The sequence below is a fragment of the Blennius ocellaris genome (genome assembly GCF_963422515.1).
Source record: "Blennius ocellaris genome assembly, chromosome: 16".
Classification (NCBI taxonomy): domain Eukaryota; kingdom Metazoa; phylum Chordata; class Actinopteri; order Blenniiformes; family Blenniidae; genus Blennius; species Blennius ocellaris.
The window spans coordinates 14,648,422-14,662,507 of NC_137665.1; the positions used below are offsets into that span (position 1 = coordinate 14,648,422).

General features: G+C 43.4%; 1 protein-coding gene across 1 annotated transcript; it reads left to right on the forward strand.

The window, feature by feature from the left end:
* Positions 1-2,515, forward strand: LOC308141614 (frizzled-2-like). The gene has a single exon (XM_080511821.1). The coding sequence runs from the start codon at positions 128-130 to the stop codon at positions 1,766-1,768; it is 1,641 nt and encodes a 546-aa protein (XP_080367947.1). The 5' UTR covers positions 1-127; the 3' UTR covers positions 1,769-2,515.
* Positions 2,516-14,086: the final 11,571 nt, after the last annotated feature.

Consider the following 14,086-nt stretch of genomic DNA (forward strand, 5'->3'; position numbering starts at 1 on the left):
CAACACAAAGAGAGCAGCTTCCAGCGTCTTCATTGTCTGGATTTTCGTCTCTTCGTAAAAGACTGTGGATCCGATGGTACTCTAAATATATTCACGGCAAGTTCTTGTTTGGTCGAACTCGTGGAGGATGACTTTTCTCAAGACTTTGTGCGCTGCGCTGCTGCTGCTGGCCGGACTGCTATCAGCTCAGTATCAAGGGGACAGCGGGATCGTGATCCCGGAGCACGGATTCTGTCAGCCCATTTCCATCCCCCTATGCACGGACATCGCCTACAACCAGACCATCATGCCCAACCTGGTGGGCCACTACAACCAGGAGGACGCGGGGCTGGAGGTGCACCAGTTCTACCCCCTGGTGAAGGTACAGTGCTCCCCGGAGCTGAAATTCTTTCTGTGCTCCATGTACGCGCCCGTGTGCACGGTGCTGGAGAAAGCCATTCCTCCCTGCAGGTCGATCTGCGAGCGGGCCAAGCAGGGCTGCGAGGCTCTCATGAACAAGTTCGGCTTCCAGTGGCCGGACCGGCTGCGCTGCGAGAACTTCCCCGTCCTGGGGAACGGCCAGATCTGTGTGGGTCAGAACGACTCCTCCGCCGCCACCGTGCCTCCCATCAGGCCCGACCCGGGTACCCAGGACCTCCCCGTGGGATCTGCACACGAGAGGCCTTTCCGCTGTCCGCCTGGACTCACGGTGCCTTCATATCTGAACTACAGGTTTCTGGAGGAGAGCGACTGTGCTGCTCCATGTGAGTCCTCCAGGAGCGGTGGGAAGATGTTTTTCACCGACAAGGAGATCCAGTTCTCCCGCATATGGATTTTGGTCTGGTCTGTGCTTTGCTGCGCCTCCACATTGTTCACAGTCACAACCTATTTGGTTGACATGCAACGCTTCAGATACCCCGAGAGGCCGATCATCTTCCTGTCTGGCTGCTACACAATGGTCTCCATAGCCTACATAGCCGGATACTTCCTCGGGGACACTGTGGTGTGTAATGACAGGTTCCACCCTGACGGCTACAGGACCATTGTGCAAGGCACCAAAAAGGAAGGCTGCACCATCCTCTTCATGATGCTGTACTTCTTCAGCATGGCCAGCTCCATCTGGTGGGTCATCCTGTCTCTCACCTGGTTTCTGGCCGCTGGTATGAAGTGGGGACACGAGGCCATCGAGGCCAACTCTCAGTATTTTCACCTGGCGGCGTGGGCGGTGCCGGCTGTCAAGACCATCAGCATCCTCGCCATCGGGCAGATCGAAGGCGACGTGCTCAGCGGGGTCTGCTTCGTGAGTCTGAGCAACCTGGACCCCCTCCGGGGCTTTGTTCTGGCGCCTCTCTTCATTTACCTCTTCATCGGCACCTCCTTCCTACTGGCGGGCTTCGTGTCGCTGTTCAGAATCCGCACCATCATGAAGCACGACGGCACCAAGACGGAGAAACTGGAGCGGCTGATGGTGCGCATCGGGGTGTTCAGCGTGCTCTACACAGTCCCCGCCACCATTGTAATCGCCTGCTTCTTCTACGAGCAGGCCTTCCGCCCCCACTGGGAGCGCAGCTGGATCAGCCACAACTGCCGCAGCCTGGCCATCCCGTGCCCTCTGCAGGCGGGGCCACACATGACCCCAGACTTCACCGTCTACATGATCAAGTACCTGATGACCCTGATCGTGGGCATCACCTCTGGGTTCTGGATCTGGTCTGGAAAGACTCTACAGTCCTGGCATAAGTTCTACACAAGGCTAACGAATGGCAAACACGGAGAGACCACTGTGTAGAATGAAGGGGCACGTAACTGTCTGCGGTACTCTTATTTTGGTGTATTACCTGTTGCTCATGCCATGGGTAAGTAGGACCTCAGCCTCAGCTTTATAATCACACATGCATGCCAAACTGAGGGTTAGGTTTTGACATAAGGACTACCTAGATCAACATGGACTGAACCTTACTGTCTGAACAAATAACAATCATGGCCATCGACGCCGTGTGCTGTAACGCTCCCCTCGCCCTCGCTGGCTCTTCTCTCCAAACCACCATAAACTCCCGGGGAGTGTTCAGCCAGCAGCCTGAGACACTGAGACTGAGGAAATGAGCTGTGGAGGAATCTCTCTCTCTCTCTCTCTCTCTATCTCTCTCTCTGATATTGTAAATAGTGAAAACATCAAATTATATATTTGTATTTAAAGAAAGTAATAATATCCTATCTGTAAGTGTACCCGCTTTACTTACTTTTTTTTATTTTGCACTGTAAAAATGCTTCAAGCCAGGATCTAGACATGTTTTATTTTTATTCCTGGTCATAAATTATGTTGCTTTTTTTTTAATAACAACAGTGTCTATATTGGATGATATTCAAGACGTTTTTTCTCGTATCGTCACTCTTTTTTGACCAAAAGGTGCTGAGTGTTTAAGGAATGTACAAATATCACCCCACATCGCCATCAAATGTTGGATTTTGATTTTGTGGTTCAAGATCAACAGCGTTTTCATGTTTATCTGTTCTCCTTCCGTATGTTCAGTGCTGTTTTCCGATCATTAAACACTCTTGATAACAAGGCTCTTTCTTTGATAGGAGGACAGCCATGTTGTTTTCTCAGGAGCGAGAGGATTGTGTCACACCTGAACATCTGTTGCCTTCTTGACTGGCAGTAAAACACAAATATTCAAATTCTTTTTCGGAAATCAGCCCGGAACACAAAACTGCAGCTCTCCAGGAAATACGACGAATGAGTTCTCCAGATATTACACCTTTTGCAGTGCAGTACCAGCTCCTGCGCTGCGGTCCTGAAACATTTCACACTCCTGTTTAGTGTCTGAGAAGCTGGTGCCGAGGGCTTCTTCACACACGTACACCAACATTGCCCTCATGTGTTAAACAAAACAGGGACCTTTCTTGGCCTGTTGTTCGACAGGACTGGGTTAAACCAACAGGAATCATCTGTCCAGAGATCTCAGTGTAGAGGTGTGAGAATGTTCCTGCGTGGGGAGAGGGGGGGGGGCGGGGACCAAGGGTATTCGGCTTCACTGGGATGTTTCTTCTCTGGCGCCGCGGTGCTTTTGTGCAAAGTTGGAATCCCCCAAGCCATGCACGGCTGAAACTGAACCGTCTTGGCAGTGATGTCATGAAGTTGATGGGTGTGTGGAAGAAAGATGATCCCGTTTGCCTCTGAGCAGAGGCTCTGCGCTTGAAGGCCGAGCGTTTAGAGAATGGCACGTACCTCGCCGAGCTGCGAGTAAATTTATATCGTTAGACCAAAGGGGTTAGAACAACTCATAAAGCTGCATATGATGCTTCTATGAGTCTGTACCATTGGAGGTTATGTTAAAAAAAAAAAATGTCAGAGTTAACAACGAAGCCTTGCTACACTATTTCTTTCTCTCATGACCTGTTGATGTTTGTTTTCCTTATATCCTCACCAGGGGTTAAATAAAGAGGGGTTGTAATAACAAGACAGGTTAGAGTGATTAAAGGTAGGAACAGATACTCTCAGGGGGGAAAGAAAACCATAAATCTACCTATACCTCCTCCATTTTGCCCTTTTACACCCCCCCCCCCCCCTTGTCTCTCTCTCTCCGCTCAGATGAATGGGGGGAATGCGAGTGAGTCAGTGGAGTGGTGCTGGGCCTTCGCCTAGTGACAGACAGTCTCCTGTGTGCTGCTCACTTCAAAGCGCAGCTGAAACCTGACTAGCTCCTTGTAAACAGTGCCGCCTGGCCCGAAGGCCCACTTCCTGCGCTTAACTCAACTTAATGGCTGGCTTGTTTGGCTTTGCACTGAAGCAGAGAAACGAATGAAGAGTGAGAGAATGAAGAGAAGCGGCATGTGGGTGGGGTGCTGCCGGTGGAGAGAGCGAGATTGTTTTAGGGTTTAGGGGAGGAGGGGTTTGGAGAGGGCGATGGAAAATTCGGCATTATTTGGTTGCCTTTGTCTTTCTTTCTTCGAGGGAAAATGGGTTAGGGTGAGCAGAGAAAGGGGGGAAAAAAAGGAGGAATCCAAATGAGAAGAGACGCGATAGTGATTTTGTGAATATTATGTAAACTCAAACTTTGGATTTCAGACCATCAAGACTAACTCGATTCAGATGTTGTCCCTATTACTTGTGCCAGGAAAAAAAAACAAATCTCAGAATATTTTAAGTAAATCATGTATCTTGTTTATGCTGCAATGTAACCTGTTTGAATTGAATGAACAAGGCATTGTGAATCAAATTCAACAGGAATAAAAGTTAATGTTAAGTTTGCAAGCGATGGTCGCTATAGAGAGTTGATCGAGCCAGCTTCTCTTTTCATGCCCACTTTCTAGTGGCAGAAATCTCCCCCCCTGTTGTTGATCTCACATCTTAAATCTTGCATGCAGCCGCTTCCTGCTCGCTTGAGGGCAAGAAGGGACAAGCCAAGGATCAGGAAGACAGGAAGAATGCGTCTCAAGTTGATATTATGATGTCGCTCTTATTGGAGGAAGGCCTTGGCATGTCAGAGAGGGATCATGTAGTTAGTCACTGGCATCAGTGTTCTCACTGGCACTATGCAGCCATTGTTCACATTTGTGCCACTGTGTCATAGACATTTTTTTTTTTTTTTAAACTGTGTGAGGATTAAATCAGCTCCTTGAAAGAGATTACAACAAAGGACTGAAGAAAGGAGGAAAATGGTATGGAAGGGGGGGGGGGGGGGGGGAGCAGGAAAAAAAAGGTATCTAGACATGTAGTAAGTCTGCTTCCAATCAAATCTTGGCACAATCTCAAGACGGACTCATGCTCAGAAGGCTGGATTAGCTGCAGTCATACATTATCCTAACCATAGGAGAGCACTTGAGATTTTCCAGAACACGCACTATATCTATCTGTCCTGCTTTCCCTGGAAATCTCCACAGGAAATACACGATGCGCTCTCTTGTCCTGCTGTTCCTTTCTGAGGTGGCCAGTGTGAGTGGGATGTAGGAAAACTAGTTGGCAGGAGACTGAAGGTTTAAATGTACATTTCAGATTCAGACTTTGATTTCGTGGCCTCCAGTCATAGAATAGTTTGCAACGGGGAAGTGGCTTTTTCTGTCTCCAAAATGATCTTTTAAATCATGACCTCCATGTTGCTCCTGTTAAATATAGAGTTGTATATTTGTGCTTATTGTGCAAAGGCAGCTGGGATCAGTTCCAGCGTCCACAATCCTAAGACGGACAAAGCAGCATAGCATAGTACTGGATATTAAATCCATTGTCATAAACATGAGTAGCGCCATGCATAACAAGGTGTCTGCTTTTCTTAAAACCTCTTAATCCGCTGCCGCCCCAATGAAGCGCTCGCCTCGTGCTGATTGAGGGCTAATAGGCTAATGCAGTACTAAACTTGGAAGAGAGCCTAGCGTGCCAAATGTCATTGCTTTACAGCTCGTTTCCACGCCTCGTGCACGCCATTTGTCGGGTTCTTTATTGCCCGTAAGTGCACAGACCGAGTAGGGGCAGCTTTGACAAGCAGACAAACGCGGCACGTCGTGTTCAGGCCGACTGTGGGACGTGAGCAGAGTTTGTTTTGCCCGCAGCCAGGCCTGATGGCATTAGTGGGGGCAGGGTGCCTCACAGCTTCTCCAGCTGCTGAACAGAGAGGTGCCGACGGATGCGTAAATGATATTTTTGGAGCCCTGCAGCACACCAGGGATAATAGTGGTCTTGATTGGGAGGAGTGAGTGAGGAAGGCAGCAAATGGTTAATGTGCATCCAGACACCACAGAGGGTACACAAACCATGCCACTCTCATAAACTGTCGGGATGATAGCACTTTGAGCAAATTATACCACATGGAGGGATAATAATTGAGTCCAGTGTTTTTTACGCTACTGTGGTAGTCGTGTTTTGCATTAAAGTTTAGTGCCGTTGTTTTTCAGTTGAGCTGCACATTTTTAGCGCAGCAGCCACATTTTGAGATATAAAGGAGGAGATGCACGGTAAACTTATCTTAGGATTCCAGGTTAAAGCGCTTTCCCATCCTACATATCAGTGATTTCCGACCTTGGGTTGGAGACCCTTTGGATGGGGGGGGTCAGAGATCAGAAGTTTCTTCTGCTCCGAGGTCATCAAGGTTAGATTGGCACGTCAAAGGAAACCATTGTAAGACACGTTTTAGAATCCAGAGCAGCCCTGGAAAACATTTCATAGCACCTTTAAAGACTTCTGCTGGATGGTGAGGAGAGTGGGTTTATCCACTAGTGTTTGGCAAACTGATCTTCAAGATATTGAGGTTGGAACCCAAGGCTTCATATTATCCAGAAATCCAGGCGCTGTTAAATTGAAGAGTGTCCACACTGCCAAAGAATGTAGCCCAAATATAACATATAAACCCTAACTTTGAGAATGAAAATTACTTAAAACTAGTGAAATTGTCTTTCCATGCAGCAAGTAAATTTTGGTTAAGCAATCTTGAAATAAGATTTTTAAATCTACATTCAAAATTATACTATAAAACAAGCCAAATTATCTAACTTGTCTAAAAATAACGTTTTACTGCAGCGGTGGTGCACATGTGCGGTAGCCGACGGGAGGGAAGGAGAGACGGAGGGAGTTGTAGTGTTTTCAGATAGCTCCACATTGGGAGCTGTTTTCATAAAACGCCACCCAAAATGCAAGGAAAGTTTTCTGCTTTCACTTGAAAACATTTTTGTGTAAACGGAGCCCCAATCTGATGTATCGCAATGTGTCTCTGTGTCTTCTTGCCTTAAAGTATATTATTCCCGCATAGCCATATGCAGTTTTGTATACTTACTGACTTGTTATATACTTTTAATAAAACCATTTTTTTGGGTCATGAAATGACAACGGCTCAGCTTGAATTTTCTTCAGTTTCGTCGAAAAAAGGTTCATTTGTCAGAGCTGCAGAAAATATAACTGATGTGTTGGCTGATAAATCAATCAACTCCGCTGCACATCGGTTTGGAGGCTGTAAATAGATCCGTTCATGTAACTCGCAGCCCCCAGAGTGAACTAAGTGTATTAAACAGAACAAAGTCGTCGGGCTCTAATCCGATCTGTTACTCTCCCGTGAGCCCCAGTAAAGGCCTCAGGCCTCGATGATGACTTATTGAGTCGGCTCCTCTCTGGCGAGCGCCAGCAAAACCTCCCCCCCCCCCCCCCCAATTTTAATGGAGGCCCTCTTAATAGCTCTTTCTGAGGAATTTACAGCCCTGGCCCCATCTCACTCCAGTCCAGGAGAGAGAAGGCGAGGAGGGGAGCAAAAAGCAGCCTTGTCCTTACAGAACGAGCAGCGGTGGAAACGTACAGCCCCAGGCGGAGTCGCAGCAGAGCTCCCATGCGCACGCATGTGTGCATGCATTTCTTTATAAAGTTCCTGTAAATTGTAAACATAAAAAAAGTGAATAAAATAATCATAATCTAACTTGTTCTGTGTGTTTAAGTGCATTTATTCTACACTGCATCCAACAGAAAGTTGTCTGCCTGATATCATTGAGTCTGTCTGAGAGGTACAAATTTAACATTGCCTGTACCATGACAGATATTATCTAGGAAGAGAGTTTATCGAGTAATGAACTTGTTTTTGATTCTTCGTGTCCTTGAATTGTAAAGTTAGTCTTTTCTTTCTTTGCCTCTCTGCTTCTGAACTTGTCTCCGATCTGAGTGAATGAGTGGTTATAGGAGGGCTCCGGTTCTGTAGGTTCTCTCTGTAATTTCACTCTCTGCACAGCATAATCACTTCCATGTGGCCCTTGCCAACAACAGTGTGGTGGAGGGGCCTCACTGCAAAGGTGGGAGTGAAACGCACGCACATACACACAATGCTCGCTCTCTCTTTAAAGGATGAAGGACGGGACCCAACGTCACCAATGTAATCGATAAATGGAAACAGTTTTCTCCATTATTGCAAAGACGTGCGACGCAGGTTTTCTCAACTTAAATTTCGTAATTGCAAAACTATAAAACTTAACCAAATAAAACCAGATGAGCACAAATCTCAAGTCCAGTGGGTGAATTTCTTTTCATTGGCAACATCATTAAAACTTTTAGCAGTTTTCTTTTGCACTCTCGGTTCATTTTTGCCCCTTTATTGGCTCCCAGTACAAGTGGGGTTGTTGCCTGAAGCCTCCTGAGCACCGCTGGGCCAGGCAGTCACGGTCAATGTGTGAAATCAATGAAGCAAAAAACAACAAGACCTTTGGCACAACAGGGTCAAGCTTTAAGTATACCTTCGCAGGGCTTATTTGCTTGTTGAGCCACAGGAGAGAGACATTATTGGGCACGCAAGAAGCCCTTGCAGAACGGAAGGTATTTTGTGTGTACGGGACAGAAAATGTAGAAACAGGGCAGTGAAACATGTAATGGCCTGGAAAAACTAAATATGCTGAGTGAATCATTCCTTTTATTTCCTTTTTGGAAACTAAAAATGTGTAAGCGCTGATGCTGTACTGTCATGGTGAATACTACCCCCTGCTGTTTTGAAACATGAACTGCTCCAAAATACTGTGAGAAACACATCATGAGCTCAGTCTGTGGAGAGTTTACTGAACGTGCATTGTTCCATTAAAACACCGCAGGGAGTGTTAAATCCACTGGTATGATGGTTAGATAATCAGAAAGCTATTTTAGACAATAATCGGTTTTCAAATGCACTTATTTGATAAGATGTGGGAGAAAATATGTGGAAAATGGGATGTTTTCTCAAGGCTCTCCTTATCAGAATGATGATGCTTTTTATGGACTACTCAGAAACTGTTATTTTTTTGTTGTTGTTATTTTTACCAGGGCCATAGCCACATTAAATTAACACACTCACTGATTCACACACATTCTGCACATCACAATCCAACAGCTCTCCAATTTTGTTGTACATTGTATATTTTTAAAAGCTTTCCATGGTCAAGACTGATGGTTTTTTTTGTGCAAATTGTGAATTACACAGGCACAACTGGAATAATGTTGGAATGAAAGAATATTTCTGCAGTTTCATAGCTCAAGTGAAGCTTATCTGGTTACGTTGAAAGTTGTCTCAGTTTAAAAATTATGTCACGGGACACAAAGTCTTTTGCTGGTTTGGTGTGAAGGTGTTTGATGTTTCACAAAATTGTATCATTCTGAGTTGTATTACCATAGCTATATGGTTTACCAGCATATAAATAAAATTTGTACTCAATTCCAACTGCATTTACATTGCTTAAATTGCACTCAAGGGAAAACTCAAGAGAAAGTCAACATTTAATGGGGCTTAATGATTTAATTGACCTTTGAAATACATTTGAGAAAAATCACACAATAGCAATTTATTCTGCAAACCAATGTGGAAATGAAAAACACATCATCTGCAGAAGTGCTGATCAGAGTAATAATTCAAATTGTGAGAAATTAATAAAACTCAGCTATTATATTACATGGTATCGATTGTGGTTGTGAATTACATTCAAGTAAAGATCTTCATTTAAAGATCACCATGAGAGCAGTGTACAGGAATTAAAATGTGATCGTTTGTTTGCTAAGAGAGTTCATAAGTTGCTAAAGAATTTTTGAAAATGTTGTCATATAGTGCATTTTATTGGACTGGCATTGGAGTATTAGTTCAAATATCCTGTTTGAGTCAGGACTTGCAGGCCCTTCATTGTAGTTTGCATGTTCTCCCTCTGCTGCTCTGCCTTCCTCCCTTAACCCTATAATGCCAAATGCATCAAATTTGATACAACCATTTCTGAGGCCTATTGCATCACCCTATGGTAGAAACTTCACTCAAAACCCTCTTGTAGCCAATCTGATACTTGTCTTCTACCCCCTGGTGGATACCTTTATCACTACAACAATTCAGACACAGCACAGTGGACAATCCAAGATGGCCACTTTCAGATGGTTCACAACTCACTGGATCAGGGTCAAGAAAATTGGAATTTTTATGATTTTCCAGTGACATTTTCTATGAAATTTTTTATAATATTCTAACATGAGTACTTAATCTGTTGAAGCAAGTTATAATTACTTACTTTTTTGCATTTTAGTATATAGTAAAATCGTGCATAAAATTTGTGTTCAAATTTGATACTACAGGTAAAAAATGGAATTTAGTAGTAAATCCCCCAATTGTTATTAGCTTTTATTTCTTGGTGCAATATGCATTATATTGATCATTGTGTGTCACAAAAATGTTTTGATCAATCAATTACACATAATACAGATTGAAATGTGATATTTACAACAAATAATTGCACTCAAAAATGGATAAACCTATATTTCTTTATATGGCTAAACGGTACAGCGTTTAAGATGTCCTATGCTTACTTGATGGCAATTCAAGTGATGTAGAGGAGTTGATGTAAGAAGATGATAAGGTTTGGGATAAAGATTGGGCCCCTCATGCAGGCTTTGAATGAGACAACTCTCGTACTAGTAGTAGCAGCAATGAGGAAGATAAAACTCTTGATGATGGGTTGGAAGAGGAGGGTCTAACAAGGTCACGGGCAACAAAACAGTTCTGGTAGAAGGGTACAGCATGAAGGATGAATAAGACCTGAGGAAACAGGCAAGAGGGTCCATGGATTACAGAGTCAACCAACCCAACGTAATAGTTGTAAGGTGGTGTGACAACAAACCCGTCAACCTGGTGTCCTCTTTTGTGGGCATCACTCCACAAGACCACTTGAAACACTGGGAAGATCAAATAATATGTCTTGGTTCCCAGACCATCCATCGTGGAAACACACAACAGATTCATGGGGGGGGGGGGGGGGGGGTGCAGATCTTATGGATATGCAGTCTGCCCTGTACAAATATAGTTTCAAAACCAGAAGATGGTACTTGTACATCTGGTGGCATAGTGCCACAGTGGCACTCACCAATACTTGGTCCCTGTACCAAAGAGACCTGAAGGCCTAGAGAAAAATGTCCTGCCCCTGAGAAGATTTCAGGCATGGGTTAGCATTTCCCTGGTAAGTGCAGTAAAAGCAAAAGTCAGGGTTGGTGGACCATGGTCCTGGTGGTCCTCTCCACCACAGTCACCAACATCACCACCACCACCACAGAGGAGGTGGCCATCCACCAGTGTGCCTCCAGATGTGAGGAGAGATATGGTTAACCACTTCTCATCCTGGGAAAAGCGACAAAGGTGCAAGAACTGCACAGGACACTTTCCCCATATGCGCTGTGGAAAATGCAACGTCCATCTCTGCCTGAACAAGGATAGAAACTGTTTCCATGATTACCACATGGCATCATAAAAGAAATGTCTTGGGAAACAGTCACAGTATTAAAAAATGAAGAGGCAGATGTTGTTGTTGTATTGCCTGAACTGCTATTTTCATGCTTACTACTGTTCATAATACGAGAAAAAGTTACGGGAAAAGGTAGCATTTTGAAAAAATAATAGGCTAATGTTCTAGTTAAATAGCCTTAACTGATGTTTTCATGCTTACCACTGTTCATAATAAAAGAAAAAGAAAGAGGCCTAAAGAGGCTGACGTTTTTCTTGTATTGCCAGAACTGCATGTAATGCCCAATGTATCATTTACGATACAAAATGAAAAACATATTTGCAAAAAAAAATTTTTTAATTTTTTTTCAGATTATGTGTAAGGGCCTAATATAGGTTCCAGATTCAAAAAATCTGAATTTTCTGACCATTATTTCTGGGGTCAGGCATTACAGGGTTAAATCTACTCCCCCATGATGAAAAATCCTGAAAATCTGTTGTGTTGGTATCAATATATACTCTAGATGGCGCCCTCATTCCTGTTGAAACTTCGGTCGTGCCTCCACAGTTGTCCTGCCCCCTCCCTGACTCCCTCTGCCTATACATGCTATATGTGAAATCACATAAACAACATAATTTTAGTTTTTTTTTTTTAATGTCTAGATTTCAGAAAGACGACACTCAACAATAGCTCTGATGATTTCAGAATGACTTCGAAGTCATTATAAGATTACTTGACAGTTGGCCTCGTTCACTAACCTATAGTAAAAGTGTGTCTACAGCAAGTATCAATAGCAAAAAATGAAAAGGATAATGGTGAACTAGGCTCAGTTCTTCTTCATTAGCTCCACTGACAATTATTGCATTTCCCTGGCTGATGATTTTACTTGGATTTAATGTTAATACATTTTAGCGCCATTAGTTTCACTAATGTGTGGATACAAGGAAATATAATGTTTTTGAAATTAGTTTTAAATTGTATCTTATTTTGTGGTCAGTCTGTTTGTGTTTGTATCTCTGATTATATAAACTGTCCTCTCTTCTTGTGAGTTGCGTTGTCTCCAAGCTTCCAATTTTGCAGCATTTGTCCGAGCCTCTTTGTACTTCTTCTTTGTGTACCTTATATTTCTCTCTTTATCTTTACTATACATTTTTGTCTATTTCCTGTTTAATAGGTTGCATCAGAGTCCATCTTTGTTGACACTATGCAATCTTTCCAGGACCCAGAGTCTACTTTCCAGGTGATGTAATTGTTTGTATATATATAGATTTGTTTGTTTGTTTGTTTTGTTTTTTCCAGAGATGCAGCTTTGACTATAAGCATTCTTCCAAGGTCGGCTTTAACTGTGTCCCATAGGAAAGATGAACTGACTTCCTCATTGTCATTATGAGATAGAAATTCCTCATATTCATCCTCTATTGGCTTTTGTGTGTTTCATTGTCTATGTTCAATCTACAGATTGTTTTCTTTTTACTACAGTCCAGATGTAATATTAAATAAACTATTGTTTTGTCTCATAAAGAATGAATATTCATTTTGCATTCTGTGTTTGAACGATGACCCGTGTTGGCACTTTTGCATTCGTCAGTGTCTGGTGTGCCAGGAAGCCGGTGGATCTTTGCCAAAACAACTCAGCCTTTAAGAAAGCACCGTCCGACTTCATTGTTAGACAAATGCCATAGGTTGTACTGTGACATTGTCTCTTTCTGCAAGAAAAATGTATTAAAATTCTCTTAAAATATTTAAATGCTCGCAGTCTGATTCCTGTGTATTCTGTCTTGGTTTTATAGGAAATTCTCCTGATGGTTCCCTTTGTCCAATTTTCCAGTTTTTAACTCTATGAGGGTCACCATTAAACATTAAATAGTCATCAATTCTCAAATACAATATGTTATGGCAGGTTGAATAAAATGTGAAATCTTTCTCTGTGCAGGTCACGCCAAGCATGTGGTCGACCTTCATTAATCTATCGGTTAATCCAGTAAAAGAAACAAGTTTCAACTGATTGAAACTGCTAAATCCATCATATTTAAGCTTGAACAGTGACACTACAAGCTGTCACACTCAGCTCCTCGGGACCTTGGAGGATCTCCCGACTGACACAGATGTGCTGCTGACAGGCAGGTCACCCATAAGGGGACGTACTGGTGGCTGGCGTACTCCTGATCTTGTCAAGGGACCTCTGCACTCCACCTCTGCTGATTTCACGATAATGTCCATGGTGAGGACAAACAGGATGACTGAGATGTTATTATGTCTTTCTCAAGTCAGAGCCAGTCTGATGTGTTTGGCCACCAGTGACTCTGAGCTTGAAATTGTTGTAGTAATCCAGGATAAGGCCGATGACTTTGATGGGAACATGGTTGTGCAGGATGTCTGGATTGTTGATAACATTAAACATGATTTTGTCTTTCCCTATTTGAAATCGTTAATGACAATATTAACTGTGCACACAAAGATGCAAGTCCATTTACAAACTTGTACAAGATACATACAAACATATTTATAATACTTCGGGATAATACATTATATTGTTGGACACTTCAATAATGTATGAAAGAGGATTAAAAAAAATCCTAACCATTTACAGACCTTCAGGAGAAATAGTTTTCGTCATGTAGACACATATTTATGATATAAATGGATGAATGGATGGATGGATGGACGGATGGAAGGATGGATACCAGTAAGCAGACCATTATCAGTCTGCGGTGGCTCTGTTGTGTCTATCTCCAGTCTACATCTCCTCCCTCAGGTCGAGATGCTGATCTGAACCACCTGGATGTTTATGCATGAAGTCGACAACAATCTCTTAGACGCAAAGTCTCTGTCAGTGTTTGTGAGTTGCAGGTGACCTGGAGTCTGAATTATGTTAATTATGTTGCTGGAGGTGAAGCCTCTGTGGGAGAAGTGCAGCGTTATCTGACTG